This window comes from Bos taurus, chromosome 29 (assembly GCF_002263795.3).
Source record: "Bos taurus isolate L1 Dominette 01449 registration number 42190680 breed Hereford chromosome 29, ARS-UCD2.0, whole genome shotgun sequence".
In the NCBI taxonomy this organism is placed as follows: domain Eukaryota; kingdom Metazoa; phylum Chordata; class Mammalia; order Artiodactyla; family Bovidae; genus Bos; species Bos taurus.
The window spans coordinates 28,510,925-28,526,656 of record NC_037356.1 but is presented as its reverse complement, the minus strand read 5'-3'; the positions used below and the strand labels follow the sequence as shown (position 1 = coordinate 28,526,656).

At 54.7% G+C, this 15,732-nt stretch overlaps 1 protein-coding gene across 4 annotated transcripts in view; it reads right to left on the bottom strand.

The window, feature by feature from the left end:
- Positions 1-2,063: 2,063 nt before the first annotated feature.
- Positions 2,064-15,732, bottom strand: part of SLC37A2 (solute carrier family 37 member 2) — a 55,995-nt gene continuing 42,326 nt past the window's right edge. For 2 of the 4 annotated variants that reach the window (XM_024987030.2, XM_010820903.4), the window contains exons 3-19: positions 15,367-15,460; positions 15,173-15,251; positions 12,879-13,014; positions 12,423-12,499; positions 11,335-11,501; positions 10,772-10,809; positions 10,384-10,536; positions 9,967-10,057; positions 8,416-8,478; positions 8,058-8,143; positions 7,544-7,592; positions 7,300-7,373; positions 6,958-7,036; positions 6,740-6,837; positions 6,441-6,505; positions 6,172-6,228; positions 2,064-4,192 (exon numbers count right to left, since the gene is read on the bottom strand). In XM_024987030.2, coding sequence (XP_024842798.1) covers positions 6,201-6,228; positions 6,441-6,505; positions 6,740-6,837; positions 6,958-7,036; positions 7,300-7,373; positions 7,544-7,592; positions 8,058-8,143; positions 8,416-8,478; positions 9,967-10,057; positions 10,384-10,536; positions 10,772-10,809; positions 11,335-11,501; positions 12,423-12,499; positions 12,879-13,014; positions 15,173-15,251; positions 15,367-15,460 — 1,377 coding nt within the window. In that variant the 3' untranslated portion in view covers positions 2,064-4,192; positions 6,172-6,200. 4 annotated transcript variants of the gene reach the window in all.

Genomic DNA, 15,732 nt, shown 5'->3' with positions numbered 1-15,732 from the left:
TATCAAGAGGCTCTTTAGTTCTTCTTCACTTTCTGCCATAAGGGTAGTGTCATCTGCATATCTGAGGTTATTGATATTTCTCCTGTCAATCTTGATTCCAGCTTGTGCTTCATCCAGCCCAGCATTTCTCATGATGTACTCTGGATGTAAGTTAAATAAGCATGGTGACAATATATAGCCTTGATGTACTCCTTTTCCTATTTGGAACCAGTCTGTTTCATGTCCAGTTCTAACTGTTGTTTCCTGACCTGCATACAGATTTCTCAAGAGGCAGGTCAGGTGGTTGGTATTTCCATCTCTTTCAGAATTTTCCACAGTTTATTGTGATTCACACAGTCAAAGGCTTTGGCATAGTCAATAAAGCAGAAATAGATGTTTTTCTGGAACTCTCTTGCTTTTTCCATGATCCAGTGGATGTTGGCAATTTGATCTCTGGTTCCTCTGCCTTCTAAAACCAGCTTGAACATCTGGAAATTCACAGTTCATGTACTGCTGAAGCCTGGCTTGGAGAATTTTGAGCATTACTTTACTAGCGTGTGAGATGAGTGCAATTGTGCAGTAGTTTGAGCATTCTTTGGCATTGCCTTTCTTAGGGATTGAAATGAAAACTGACCTTTTCCAGTCCTGTGGCTACTGCTGAGTTTTCCAAATTTGCTGGCATATTGAGTCAGCACTTTCACAGCATCATCTTTTAGGATTCGAAATAGCTCAACTGGAATTCCATCACCTTCACTAGCTTTGTTTGTAGTGATGCTTCCTAAAGCCCACTTGACTTCACATTCCAGGATGTCTGGCTCTAGGTCAGTGATCACACCATCATGATTATATGTGTCGTGAAGATCTTTTTTGTACAGTTCTGTGTATTCTTGCCACCTCTTCTTAATATCCTCTGCTTCTGTTAGGTCCCTACCATTTATGTCCTTTTTTGAGCCCATCTTTGCATGAAATCTTCCCTTGGTATCTCTAATTTTCTTGAAGAGATCTCTAGTCTTTCCTATTCTATTGTTTTCCTCTATTTCTTTGCACTGATCACTGAGGAAGACTTTCTTATCTTTCCTTGCTATTCTTTGGAGCTGTGCATTCAAATGGGTATATCTTTCCTTTTCTCCTTTGCTTTTTGCTTCTCTTCTTTTCGCACCTATTTGTAAGGCCTCCTCAGACAGCCATTTTGCTTTTTTGCATTTCTTTTTCTTGGGGATGGTCCTGAGGGAACAAGATCATCCCCAAGAAAAAAAGACACTTCAACTGGCTCCTGCTTTTCAAGCCGGAGTGAGTCTTAATAGTTTGAGACTTACTATTTGTCCACCACTATTTTCTGGAACTCAAGAGAGTTCCAGAAAAACATTCTGAAGGAGATCAGCCCTGGGATTTCTTTGGAAGGAATGATGCTAAAGCTGAAACTCGAGTACTTTGGCCACCTCATGCAAAGAGTTGACTCATTGGAAAAGACTCTGATGCTGGGAGGGATTCGGGGCAGGAGGAGAAGGGGACAACAGAGGATGAGATGGCTGGATGGCATCACTGACTCGATGGACGTGAGTCTGAGTGAACTCCGGGAGTTGGTGATGGACAGGGAGGCCTGGCGTGCTGCGATTCATGGGGTCACAAAGAGTCAGACATGACTGAGCGACTGATCTGATCTGATCTGTCACCACTGGTGTGTATACAACCTGTCTCAGTATGTATCAAAAGATTTGTATCCAAAGAATGAACTAGCCTCCAGGCATACCCTTGGGTTATCAGTATCCCCACTGCTGAGGAAAGGAGTACACAAAAGCTTTATATTGTCACTCTGCTTATTTAACTTACATGCAGAGTCATCATTCGAAATGCCAGGCTGAATGAAGCACAAGCTGGAATCAAGATTACTGGGAGAACTATCATTAACCTCAGATATGCAGATGACACCACCCTTATCACAGAAAGTGAAGAGGAACTAAAGAACCTCTTGATAAAAGTGAAAGAGGAGAGTGAAAAAATGGCTTAAAACTCAACATTCAAAAAACTAAGATCATGGCATCCAGTCCCATCACTTCATGCCAAATAGATGAGGAAACAATGGAAACAGTGAGAGACTTTATTTTCTTGGGCTCCAAAATCACTGCAGGTGGTGACTGTAGCCAGAAATTAAAAGACGCTTACTCCCTGGAAGAAAAGTTATGACCAACCTAGACAGCATATTCAAAAGCAGAGACATTACTTTGCCAACAAAGGTCCGTCTAGTCAAAGCTATGGTTTTTGTGGTAATCATGTATGAATGTGAGAGTTGGACCATAAAGAAAGCTGAGCACCGAAGAATTGATGCTTTTGAATTGTAGTGTTGGAGAAGACTCTTGAGAGTCCCTTGGACTGCAAGGAGATCACACCAGTCCATCCTAAAGGAAATCAGTCCTGAATATTCATTGGAAGGACTGATGCTGAAGCTGAAGTTCCTATACTTTGGCCACTTGATGCAAAGAACTGACTCATTGGAAAAGACCCTGATGCTGGAAAAGATTGAAGGTGGGAAGAGAAGGGGATGACAGAGGATGACATGGTTGGATGGCATCACTGATTCAATGGACCTGAGTTTGAGCAAGCTCTGGGAGTTGGTGATGGACAGGGAAGCCTGGCGTGCTGCAGTCCACGGGGTCACAAAGAGTCAGACATGACTGCATAACCGAACTGACTGAACTGCCTCCTCTAGGCACAGCTGCCATGAGCACCCCAGTTTGGAGCACCCAGCACACTGCTCCGAGGTCCTGGGATGCTGTGCCAATAGCCCACATGATCCCCAATGAGCACAGGAGCAGCTGGCAACAGACGTTGGCACAGGGGCTGATGGGCAGTGTCAGAGGGCAGACAGAGATGCCAAGAGCTTGCCTGGCAGACCCAAGGGTTCAGGGTGGCCAACAGTGAACACTCAGTAACCACTGGTATTTCATTATCAAAATATTTAATAACATACTGGGACTTTGGGTCATGCCCCCCCCACCCCACCGCCCTACACACTTCCCCCACAGCACTGCCCTGATAAGCCATCTGCCTTGGGGACACAGAGGGCTGGGACAAGAGGGAGGCAAGGTGCCCTCACACTCAGGAGCTGGCCACGCCTGGGAGTGACACCCCCACGCTGCCCTGCCTCTCCCTGGTCCCTGGAGCATACAGCAATAATGTTTTAATCAAAGTGGGTCAGGAGTTGGAAACAGGATCAAATGGAGGGTAGAAACAGGGGTGCCAGTGTGGGGAAACACACGGAGAAAACAGGCTTGTGGACATAAGGGACCGAGAGAGGTCGGTGGCTCTGAAATAACACTTTCAGGCAGAGGCTGATTACACGGGTTCAAGTTTAACATGAGAAGGAGAGACACACTCTTTCCAGGCCTTGGCCTCACTGAACCTCGGCTATCCATCTTGGAATCTGGACAAGAAAGAGTCTGAGCAGACCCCTCCTTGTACCAAAATGCTGACAGCCCTCAGCCGCAATCCCTCCGGCCTGCGGTCTCCAGAGTTCAGGCCTGGATCACTGTCAGCGGAACTGACACCATCAGGGATCCTCACAGTCTCTCCTCTCCTTCCGCTGGGCCTGCTCAGGACTGTACGGTATGCTGAATCATTGCCCTGTTATCAAGGGCTTTGGAAGTTAATAGATACTGTTTAATAACCATTAGGACCAGGTAGCCTCTATGCTCTGTTAGTCCCTAAACAATGATGGAAATCTTCTCTGACATGTTCCCAGCACCCACAAGACTGGTTACGTGTTCATAAATTTTCACTTAGGAAGGCATGTCCTGCCTCCCCGTCCCCCAGGTTAGCCATAGAATCATTCCCATGGCCCCTGGGCGGCATGGGGGTGCTCCCAGATCGCTGTCCAGCCTACTCCATCCGTTAAGTGACCCTGTAATAAACTGATCCATTGATGGCGCGGAGCTGCCTGAGCGTTTTGTTTTGGTTTCAAGATGCCTTCTCAGTATGGTGAGCACTCTGCGTTCCCTCCATTCTCCAACAAGGCCCTTGAGTTTTCCATGTCCTCGAACTTGGCGGTCCTTTCCCGTGGAGCGTCTCCTAGCCCTTGGAAGCCTCACGGGCTGGGCTGGCTGGTGCTGGGTCAAGGGGCTTTTTGCCTCAGCCATCTGTGTGGGGGGGCACCTTGGGACCCAGCAAGGTCCCTCCGTGTTTCTGCTCTGATCAGGGGCCTCACATTTCTCTATACCTGCATGAAGAGGACAGAGGCAGTGGAAGAGAAGGTGAGACACTGGTTAACAAGTGTTGGCTCCCATCCCAACAGTGGGAACAGGGAAGGCAAGTCCCCTTGCCTTAATACTGGGTCCCTTAATACTGGCCTGGCCAAAAAGTTCATTCAGGTTTCCCCATAACATCATATGAAGGAGATCAAACTGGTCAATCCTAAAGGATATCAGTCCTGAACATTCACTGGAAGAATGCTGAAGCTCCAGTACTTTGGCCATCTGATGCAAAGAACTAACTCATTAGAAAAGACCCTAGTGCTGGGTAAGATTGAAGGCAGGAGGAGAAGGGAATAACAGAGGATGAGATGATCGGATGGCATCACTGACTCAATGGACAGGAGTTGGAGCAAATTCCAGGAGTTGGTGATGGACAGGGAAGCTTGGGGTGCTGCAGTCCATGGGGTCACAAAGAGTCGGACATGACTGAGTGACTGAACTGAACTGATAACAATGTATGGAAACACCCCGAATGAACTTTTTGGCCAACCCAATAATTGCTTTTCCTCCTGTTCATTGTCATTAGGGCTCCCCGTCCCCTCTTCAGCAGGGAGCACCAAGCCAGAATCATGTTTCAAAAAACTTCACAGTGTTTGTACCACGTCTGATGGCTTTGCAAAGCCATGTCATATTTTATCCCAGCGTGTCTCAGCCTGAGACCAACCCAATCAGGTATTTAGGAATGAGCACCCCCATTGGACACACAAGGACGCGGACATTCGGAGAAGGTGCCAAGGTTCGACAGAAGCAGGCGAGCAGAGAAGTCAGGATTGTCCAGGGTTTCTGGTGCCGAGCCCTGGCTCTGTGCCTCCGCGCCCCCGACACAGGCCTGCCTCACAGAAAGACCCACTGACGATGCAGATGGCAGTGAACCCGCACACCTAGGTCCGAAGGCGGGCTCTGCTGGGACGAGCTAAAGGCCTGAGGTGTGTTCCGTGAGCTCTGAGCCTCTGTCCTCTCGCCTCTACCTCTCGGGGCTGCTGAGAGGGACGCCAGTACAGCTAGACAGACTCAAGTCAACGCCCAGAGCAGACGCTCACTATGCATCATTCTCCTCCCCTCCTGCCTCCGTCCCTCTCCTCCCCAGGTCCCCGCAGGCCTGGTCTGGGGGGCGGGGGGCAGCAGGTGGAAGCAGCATTGGTCTTGAGGTGCCATCCTCTGCTCCCCCTCCAGGGCAGGGCAGGACAGAGGCCCCGCTAACGCCTCCTGCCCTGCGGGTTGCTCTCCCTGAGCCGGGATGACACCTTCCTTAAAGGGAAGTGCCTCCCCAGATATGGCTCTGGTTCCCAGGCCCCCAGCGGGTTCTTCCTCACATTTACCATCCAGACCCGGTCCATCACTCGGGCTGCTTCTCACGAGCAAGAGCTTCCTAAGGAAAGCCAGAAAGGCTGCGAGAGAACATTCCCAGCCTCAGCACCAGCTGCACGGCCCAGCCTCTCACGCCCAGCCTCAGCCGCGAGCCTGTCTGAGCCACCTCTGCACCCACCACCGCTGGGCGACAGGCAGACCACGCCTCAGGTCAGCTTGGGGTTTTGTTCCAGAGGCTTCACTTGGCACTCGCTTTTTTCCTGCATACCCCAGTCAGACAGGCCCAGACGCCCTCGGCTTCTGAACTCTGGGAGGTGCAGACAGCTCAGTGTCTGAGTTCAGAGGAAAAACTATTTCCCCAGATGCCATCTCCTCTGTCCTGGGGGGTGGGGTCCGTCCCAAACCCTGTCACTCTCGGTAAGGAGAGGCTGCTGACCTTCCCAGCGGCTCTGGCCTCTGAGGAAATACTTCCCAAGCACCATATTCCACCCAGAGTCCGAATCTTTGGAACTGGCCCCCAAGGAAAAAGCGAAAGTCAGAAAAGTCAGGAAAATCAGAAAAATCACACTGGAGGAGAGAGAGGCTTTGCATGCACTCTTAAGAGCACAGTAGTCACAGACTTGAAGGAAATACTCACAAAAGTCATGGGACTTGAGGAAAAGACTATCACGCGTGGGTTAGGGCCACATTAGAGCTATGGAGACACATGGGACAATAGACGACGGGTTAGTGGAGCTGGGGGCCGGGCCGGGGCTCACGGGCACGTTCGGGGTCCGCGGGCCACGTCCCTGAGGTCTGGGCTGGAGTTGGGCTCAGACTGTGCAGAGCCCCCGAGCGATGGATTTCACTCCCAGGAGGAGTGAGGCTGGGTGGACAGGGCTCCAGCGCTCCCTCCGCAGGACTTACCCTCTGTCTTTGCTCAGGGATGACTTCCAGGCCAGGATCTCTTTGTACACCAGCCGGCAGAGGAGCTGTGGGGAGGAGGGGAGGGAGACGCAAGCATGGAGCATGTGGCCAGTCCCTAACACTAGGTGACCACTGGGCTGGCTGTTCACAGTGCCATTCTGCAGGGGTCACCCATGGGAGGCAGAGTGCTTCATGCAAAGGAAGCGGTCCTCATCGTCCGGACACTTTGGAGCCCCAGCTTCCAGGCCTGCAGGAGGGGACCCCTCCCCCTACCCATCTGTGTGCCCCCAAACTCTTACCAAGCAGGCCAGGACGTCGGCAGCGATGAGCATGTAGAAGACGTTGTTCCAGCCCGTGGGGGATATGAGCCCGGCCAACAGAGGCCCTAGAGCCGCACCTGTGCGGAGCACAGTGTCAGAGAAGGGCCCAGAGCAGGGGCTGTGCCCTCCATCCTAAAACTCTGCCCAAGACCAGGCTCGGGGGTCTGTTGGGAGAGCCCAGGGTGAAAGTTACAGACCTATGGATCCAGTGCCATCGATGATGGCTGTCACAGTGGACAGCGCCTTGGCGTTGCCCTTCAGGCTCTTGTGCGTCCCCTGGAGAGACAGCAGAGTCAGGGTGGGTGGGTGTGGGGGCCAAACTAAGAGGCAGCGCCCTGAGCAGGACTGCGACTGAGAAAGGGGCTGGGTCGGGGAAAGGGAGCGATGAGGGCTTGGAGTTGGGAAGAAACAGGGAACCAGGGCGGACTCTGAAGGACTTTGAGGATCTCGTCTCTGCAGGCTGGGGGAAGGGGAAAGACGTGGGGAAGATGAGCCTGGAGATAGAGCCCCTGGCCAGGCCCCGAGGTGGCCCTGCTTACCAGGTCAGCTGAGACAGCAGTGGTGATAAGCGCGTAAGGGCCGTTGACCAGGGCTCCACAGATAAGCAGCATGACTGAGGTGGTGATGGAGACGGCCAGTTAGAGAGGAGAAGCCACCATCATCCTCCGCCCCAAAGCAGGTGAGTCCCCCAGGCTCCAGGCTGAGAACCTCCACTTCCCCAGGCTGCCCACCGTGCCCCCAAGCCAGCCTCGTGTGGTCCCCAGGGCAGTGCCAGCTCCCTACCTATGGAGATGCCGATTCCTCTCTGGCCAACATGGTTGTACAGGAACATCTGAGAGAGGAGAAGTAGGGGGGCAGGGTCACAAGCTGGCTTCTCCATGGGCCGCCTCCATTAGCTTGGAGCCCAGAAGACTGGAAACCCCAGAAGCCCGCTTTCCCTTCTTTCCTCTCATACCCTGGCCTCTTGGTCCTCAAGTGTCCCAGGGAGGCAGGGTCTAACATGCAGTAATCCATCGTTTTCCTTTGCTCCAGAAGTCTCCTCTCCTATCAAACCTCAGCCTCTTATTCTTTCCTTGGTCAGGAAGTTTAGCAGCTGACATCCCCCGCTCCAACTGAGGTCAAAGAGCCACTAGTCCTTTTCCAAAATTCTCAGTCTGGATCCCTTTCCCTGTGCTGATCCTGGCTTCTCCTCCCCTGGCTGTGCACAGGGCTGCACACACGCAAAGAGACGGGTGTGTGTGTGTGATGCCCGGGCGTGCACACAGCTCCCGGCCCTCAGCCTTGAGGTTCTACGCACCATGGGGGCAGCCAAGATCAGCATGACGCAGCAGGTGGTGGCCCTGCCATTGATGTAGTCAGAGACGAGCCCCGCCAGAATGCCGCCTGGAATACAATGTGCACACTGCCGCCCCAGGCACGGGGGACCCCCGAGCGCTGCCCCAGCAGTCCACTCGGGGCACCCCGGGCCAGCAGAGTGTCTCCCTCTGCAACCGTCCCAGTACCCATGGCTCACGGGAGGGCCACCTGGGCAGGATGCCACCTTTTCCCTTGCCATCTGCCTAGGTCACGTCTCGCTGGAACCTGTCCCTCTCGTCTGCAACCCAACAAGAGAAGAGGTGGATCCAGCTGAGAGGCATGGCAGGGCGTGGCCTTACCTATGATGCCACCAACATCGAACAGCGTGGAGAGGTCCCCAGCCTCCTTGGCAGTGAAGTGAACTGTGGAAAACGAAGCACGTGCTCAGACCTGGGGACTCAGGGCAGACAGCGTGGAGGGCCACTGCTGGAAGCGTCCCTGCAGACTCCCGACCCGGGATCACTGCCCCCTTCTTCAGAAGGAGTGGGGGGTCTGGGGGGAAGCGACTGGCCAAGGTCACAGGTGAGTCTGCAGCAGTTTGGGACGGGACACCCTTTCTGGCCACCAGGCCTGTACTACCTTCTTCCCCTGTCGGATGGCCTTGATCTCCGAGAGCACACGGATCTGGCCCCAAGGACCCTGTCCCACCGGGGGGCACCCCAGCGCTGAGCCTGGTCTGAGCCTCAGCCCGTCCAGCCACATGCCTGCCCGCCCCTGACAGAGCAGCACGCCCGCACAGGAGCTTGTCACCTCCTTCTGAGTTCCCTACTGATAAACGGAGCCAGGAAGGAGGCTCACTGGGAAAATGGGCACCTCAGGCCCCTGACCTTGCCCTGGGATTAGAAGGAGGGATGCCCAGCAGTGTGACTGGCAGCCCAGCCCTCAAGGTTGACTCACGGTCTGTAGCCAGCATCAAGGCCACAGAACAAAGAGTCAGTGTCCACAGGGCCGCCCTGGCCTCTAGCCCTGTCTTTGGGGGAGGCCCCTCAGTTGCAGACAGGGTGAGGGTGGGAGGTGGCAGGTTACAGCTTGAGATTTGGCCCTGACTCATCCAAACGGCATCCTGTGGCCCAAGTGTACCGTGTGGACGGCAGCTTGTTCCCCCAGGGCCCTGGAGGGAGGCCGGTGTCCCTGCTGAGAGGTCCTTGACCCTGGCAGGGCTCTGGGGCTCTGGGCTCTGGGGGCAGAGCTGCTCCTTGATAGAGCAGCCCCACCTGGGGAAAACCAGAGACCCAGGACAAGAGGACATAAACATCCTTTTCTAACCACAGAAGTGACCTCTCATATGTCTGTCCATCCTTGGGCAGAGACAGAGGCAGGGGACAGGAAGTCCACAAGGTGGGCAGCCCAGCAGACCTGGGCACTGGGCATCAATGACCCAAGTATCCCGGCAGCCCCTGGGAAGAGAACAGTGTTTCCCACCAGGCTACCAGCAGCGGGGGCAGCTTGCCAGGCCCTCTTCCTTGGGCTGGGGAAGGCTTGAGAGACTCCTGGAGGCATTCAGAAGGCAGACCGTTTCTCCAGGACCCTCCAATCCCACCCATCTATGAGCCAGCCAATGGGCCTGAAGTGGGGTTTCGCCTACACTTGAGGCCGGAGTAGACGTTAGAGAGGATTTGAGTTCCTAACCCCGACTGAGTGCCAAGTGAGGAAAAGTGGCTGGAATCAGTCAGGGACTAGGAGGGTTTCTGCAAAACTTAGCTTCCCATGAAAGAAAAAATCTTCCTTCTGTGCTTGGAGAGTGTCAGCAGAAATCCTGCCTATTCGTGGAGTCATAAGCACCTCATGGTGGGTTTCTTCCTTGGAGGCCCCCCCCTTCCTCTCTCCCCTCTTCCTCCCCGTGTACTCACCCACATTGGAAATGTACAGGGGCAGCCAGTAGAGGAAGGTGTAACTGACCAGCTTAGCGAAGAGCAGACACAAGGAGAACTCGACCACGCCCTGGGAGCACAACAGAGGGCAGATGGGAAGGTGGGCAGGACAGCCTGGGGCCTGCGGCCACCGAGCCCTGTGCCAGCACTTTCCACTGCCCACCACACGGAGCAGCCTCTAGAACACCTCCAGTCTCAGGTACGGCAACATGCCTGCTGCCTGAATGCTAGGGTAACGTCCGGCCACATGACCCTCCCCAGGAGGGCCCCCGCCCTAAGCACTGCACGTAAAGAAACTCCAAAAACCATGGATCACCCTGAGCATCCCCATCTCCTGAGACCCAGCAGAAAAATCTAGAGAGCCTCTCTCTTCTTTCTGGTCCACAGACGACTCACCGGGATACGCAGGGCCCCGAAGAAGCTGATGGCGGAAGGCTGAGCACTTGCTTCCTTGGAGCAGGTGACAGCTGATTCCAGGCTGCTCTCTTTGTTACAGCTGGGTCCATTCGCGGGGTCCTCAGGCTGATCTTGGCTCTCTTCTGGATTACCCTGAGCAGAGAAGAGCCCTTACTGGGGGCACGTCCACATACCACTCCCCCACCAGCTAGAGGGACAGCCCACGTGAGATGAGCAGCATGAGGTATGCACCCCCTCCTGAACCGGACTCACACCCTGCCAGGGAGCCACCCGTGGGCCCAGCTTTGGACACACAGGCCCCTCCTCAACTCCCCAGGCCTCTCTGGGACCAGCCCCCTGGTGAAGTGGGGCTGGGGGCCACACTCACGTGGTGCTGAGGTGGGGAGCAGTCCACGTCTTCTGGGTCTGAAAGGAAAACCTTCTAAGAAGCTTGCCAGCAGACCAGGCCCTCACCCTGCATGGCATGTGAGCCCCACACCCCCAAGGGGGCCTGTGGACTTTCCAGCACAAGGGAGCCAGGGCTCCAGAGACCACCTTTGAGGCCTGGGTCTCCTAACCATGGGAGCCTCGTGGACTTTCGTTCTCTTGCTTACAAGTGACCATGGCCATGACTCCAGGGGCCATCTGTCAGGGAGCCGGAAAAAAAGCAGCAAGCATGGAGAGGGTGCCGTCCAACCCATTTCTCCAGCCTCAGGGTCAGAGGAGCCAGCGTTTGCCGGGCATCCTGACATGCATCTCACAGACACTCTCCACAGCCCAGGAAAGCAGGTGTCCCATGCGAGAAATCGAGGCCCAGAGAGGTCGTCCTCTGAGTCACACGCCTGGGCCTCCAACCCTGCGACCCCCACGGGACCAGCCTCCTTCTCCCAGAACCTAACTGGGAAGCTTCGCTCTGGCCCTGTGGGGATGGGGGGAGAGGGGTCCACTCACATTCGATGAGGAAGAAGAAAGTGATGATGCCCATGATGGCGGTGATGACGCCGGGCACCACGAAGGACAGGCCCCACTGCTGATCCACCCACACGCCAGCCAGCAGGGAGCCCAGGATGTTGCCCACGGACGTGTGGGAGTTCCAGATGCCCATGATGAGCCCCCGCCTGGAGGGGAGGTGGGGAGGGGGGCAGGGAGGCAAGAGCAGGAAGCGTAAGAAGAGAAGCCCTGGGCTCTCGGACACCGCCCCGGCCAAGTGCGAACAGCTGGCTGCCTGTAGCCTCCGTGCCCGAAGACCCCAGTCGGGGAGGAGGGGCAGGGCTGGCTGGCATCGAGTGAGCGACAGCCAGGCCTGTGGTGTCCTGCTGCCCAGCCAGCTCCCTGAGCAAGCCCTCCCTGCCCTCCGTCCCAGGGCCGCAGCCCCACCCTTTCTTCTCTTGCCCTGAGGCTGTGACTCTGAAAGCCTCAGCTAAGGGTGACTGCCCCCAGGGGACATGGACACTGTCTGGAGAGTTCTGGTGATCCAGCCCAGAGTGTGCTGGTGGTGTCTAGCAGGTAGAGGCTGCTAAACACTACAACGTGTAGGACGGCCCCCCAGCAAAGAATTACACAGCCCCAGATGTAGCCCACAGTGTTAATTAACAGCGCCAGGGCTGAGAAACTCTGCCCAAAAGAAACTTTTTTTTTTTTTTTGCACAAAAGCCAGTTCAAGGGAAAAATAAATAAATATATAAGACATATACATATATATGCATTAAAATATATGAGTATATGCATTTATATATATACACACACACAGAGTTTTATAGGCTTCATTTTTGTTTTCATGCAAAATGGAAATTCATCTATTATGAGGAGAAGGCATAACGAAGATGGCAGGTTTTAAGGATTAAAACCTCAGCAATGAAAAAAGTCACTGCTTTTAGTCACTAAAACATTTATATCCCAGCCTGTGCGAGTCAGCAGGACGGAGGCTTATTTCTAATCTTTGATCCTAAAATCGTATCAGAGGCCACAAGGGACCTCCTGCCCCCACACCAGCCCAGCACCCCCAGGCAATGCCCACCCGCCTCCCTGGTCACACTCACTTGCCCTTCCCGAACCAGTTGCCCACGCAGCTCACCACGGCAGGCCAGCCCGTGGTCTGCACGAGTCCATTGAAGATCTGCAGGGAAAGTGGGGGGACAGAGACCCCTGGACTGTGTGGTGCAGCCCCTGGGATGGGGAGCCCTCCAGAATCCACACTATGCTCCCCGTTCCTTCACACGCGTGCACACACCCACCAGCTGATGCCCCTCTGACCCCAGGTCCTTACAGCAGAGACTGGGCCTCACAGGCACCTCCACAGACCTCAGGCTGACGCTCAGTGCAGACTCCCTGAGCTGGCGAGGCCGCCCTGGCTGTGGGCAGGGGACCCCGCACTGTGATAAAGGAGCCTGGGTCGGGATCTGCTGTGACCTGGAGCGGCTGGGAAGGACTCACAGCCTCTGTGATCTTTCTGTGCAGGAACAGAGCCCCGAGTGCAAGACGGAGGAGGCTCGTACCTGCACCAGCACAAAGTACCAGAGCACGTGGATGTTCCAGAAATACCCCAGGCCAAAGAGTGAGGTGAAAAGGCCGCTGAGCAGCATTCCGGCTGTGAGGTAGTACCGGAGGGGGAGCCGCTCCCCAAAGATGCCGCTGCAGAGAGAGTTGGATTCGTGGTTAATCTCGGCTACCTCGCACCCCTGCCCTCCGCCTCCTGGCTCCCCCAGGGCCCCACCAGGGACCTCTGTGTTGCCACTAGGCCCCTCTGCTTTGTTTGACGACACGCCTCGCAACATGCCCGGCAAAGTGGCCTCTGTAACATCCCCGTGACCTTCTTCTTCCCCCTTGGCTGACCAGTCCATCTCATGCATTCTCTCTTGCATCACGTTTATGGTTTTACCTGTCATGTATGTACATGTACACAGCCCAGCTGTGTGTCTACAGCCCTGAACTTTCTCCCAGGATCATATCCACATTGCTTCTGGACATCCTGACTGCGTTGCCTCCCAAATAGCTGCTAATCAACAACTCCAAAGACTGGACTCCTCTGCCCCCCTCCCAGACCCTGCCCCATGTCTGCGCCCCTCAGTGGACTCGATGGCATCCCCACATTTGGCCACTCAAGCCGGAAGCGAGCTACCTCAGTCTCCTGTCCCTGCGGCCCACCCTCCACAAGCGACCTCCAAGACCTGCCTGCTGCTCCTCTTATTTCTCTCCAGCGCGTCATTTCTCTCCATCTCTATTATTAATAATACCATTCTAACTCAAGCTTTCCTCCAAGCCCAGGTGGAGCTACTATCAAATCTGTTCCTTAGTGTGACCTGCTAGTCAGCCCTGAAGTGAACTGTCAGTCACTCCGTCATGTCCAACTCTTTGTGACCCCATGGACTATAGCCCAGTTGGGCTCCTTTGCCCATGGGCAAGAATACTGGAGTGGGTTGCCATTCACTTCTCCAGGGCATCTTCCGCATTGCAGGCAGATTCTTTACCATCTGAGTTACCAGAAAAGCCAATCAGCCCTTCTCTCCCTCAAGTCCACCTCCGTCAGCCTCTCAGTATCTGTCTGACATGTGGATCTGAACATGACACCCACTGAGCCACCCACTCAGTGGCTCTCCTGTGCCCACAGCCTAGTACACAATGACCTCGTTCTTCAGCCCCGTCTTCTGCATTTTACATGTTGGTAAACCTGTTAGGAGTCCCCCACTCCACCCCCTGCCCTCTGTGCAGTCATGCTGCTTCAAATTACACCTGCCTTATTTCACCAAGCCATGACTCCATTGTGCGAGTGTGCTCAGTCATGTCTAACTTTCTGCCACCCTGTGGACTGTAGCCCTCCAGGCTCCTCTGTCCAAGGAATTTTTTAGACAAGAATATGGGAGAGGGTTGCCATTTCCTCTTCGAGAAAATCGCCCCACCCAGGGATCAAACCTGAGTCTCCTGTGTCTCTCGCCTTGCAGGTGGATTCTTTACCCACTGAGCCACTGGGAAAGACTCTTGTCTCTATTCAGTTCAGTTCAGTCGCTCAGTCGTGTCCGACTCTTTGTGACCCCATGGACTACAGGATGCCAGGCCTCCCTGTCCATCACCAACTCCCGGAGTTTGCTCCAACTCCTGTCCATTGAGTTGGTGATGCCATGCAACCATTTCATCCTCTGTCGTCCCCTTCTCCTCCCGCCTTCAATCCTTCCCAGCATCAGGGTCTTTTCAAATGAGTCAAGTCCAATTTCTCTTCATCAGTTCAAGTGTCATCTTCTCCAAGAAGCCTTTCCTGACCCCTCTTTTCTAATCCCAGCTCAGACTAAGCGACTCCTTGGAGCTCCATACGTAGCCACCTCTGTCTCAGAGCCACCACACTGTTTATAACATAGCTGCTGAAGCATCGGTCACTCCAGTAGGCTGTGAGCTCTCTAGAGGTAGTACCCAGCCTCAGCCACCCTCACCTCCTGGGAACAAACATCATGCTTGCTACATAAAAGCCGTGCTGGGCTTTCAGCTTTCGGGTTATCCGTGAAGGATCCCTGTCCAGGACAGACCATATTCCAGCCACACCGTTGACATGCCATCTGAGTGAATAAACTCAAAAGAAGATCCAGGAAGGTCTTTGCAGGAAAGTTACTAAAAGAGGGAGTCAGCCAGGTGAAGGAGCAGGCTGGGTGATGGTGGCAACACGCCAGCTACGGGTGACGGGATGTGTGGAAGGCTTGTCTCATTTCCAACAACTTTGTCTCTGACCCCATGGCCCCAGGTTGGTGTAGAGAAGACAGCAGCCTGAACCACCCTACAGGCCAACATGGGCTCTGCCTCTTACCTGATAAACATGCCGATGGCATAGGCCACGAGGAAGGCGTTGTCCACGGCCCCCAGTAACTCCTTGTAGTTGCTCTTATCTGAAGGCAGACAGGGGAGACAGAAAGCTGGCTATCTGGATGCCCCCTGCAAGAAGCCCTTCCCGGGCCTGGATGGGGAGCAGGCATGGGGAGGAGTGGCTCGCCCCGCTCTTACCAAAGGGGGCCCAGTTGCACCACGTGGTGTCGTTGAGACTGTGGGTGCTGTTGACGGGTTGGATTACCTCTGAGCAGTTGTGGTGCAGACGGCTCTGGAGAGGCAACGGGTGTGCAGGTCAGGGGTTAGCTGGTGGCTCCAGAGTCAACCCAGCCCGCAAGGGAGCCAGTAACCTCCCCCACCACAGCAGGCCACTGCCCGTCCCCACTGGACTCCCTGCGTCTTCCTCTGACACCCGGTCTGGCAAGGGGCCACGGCAGAGCCTCGGTGAAGGGCAAGGGGTGTCTATGAGCAGCACCCAGGGGACCCAAGGTGCCTGCTCTCTGGTTCCACCCCCAGTTCCCCGACACCACTCTCTTGGTGAAG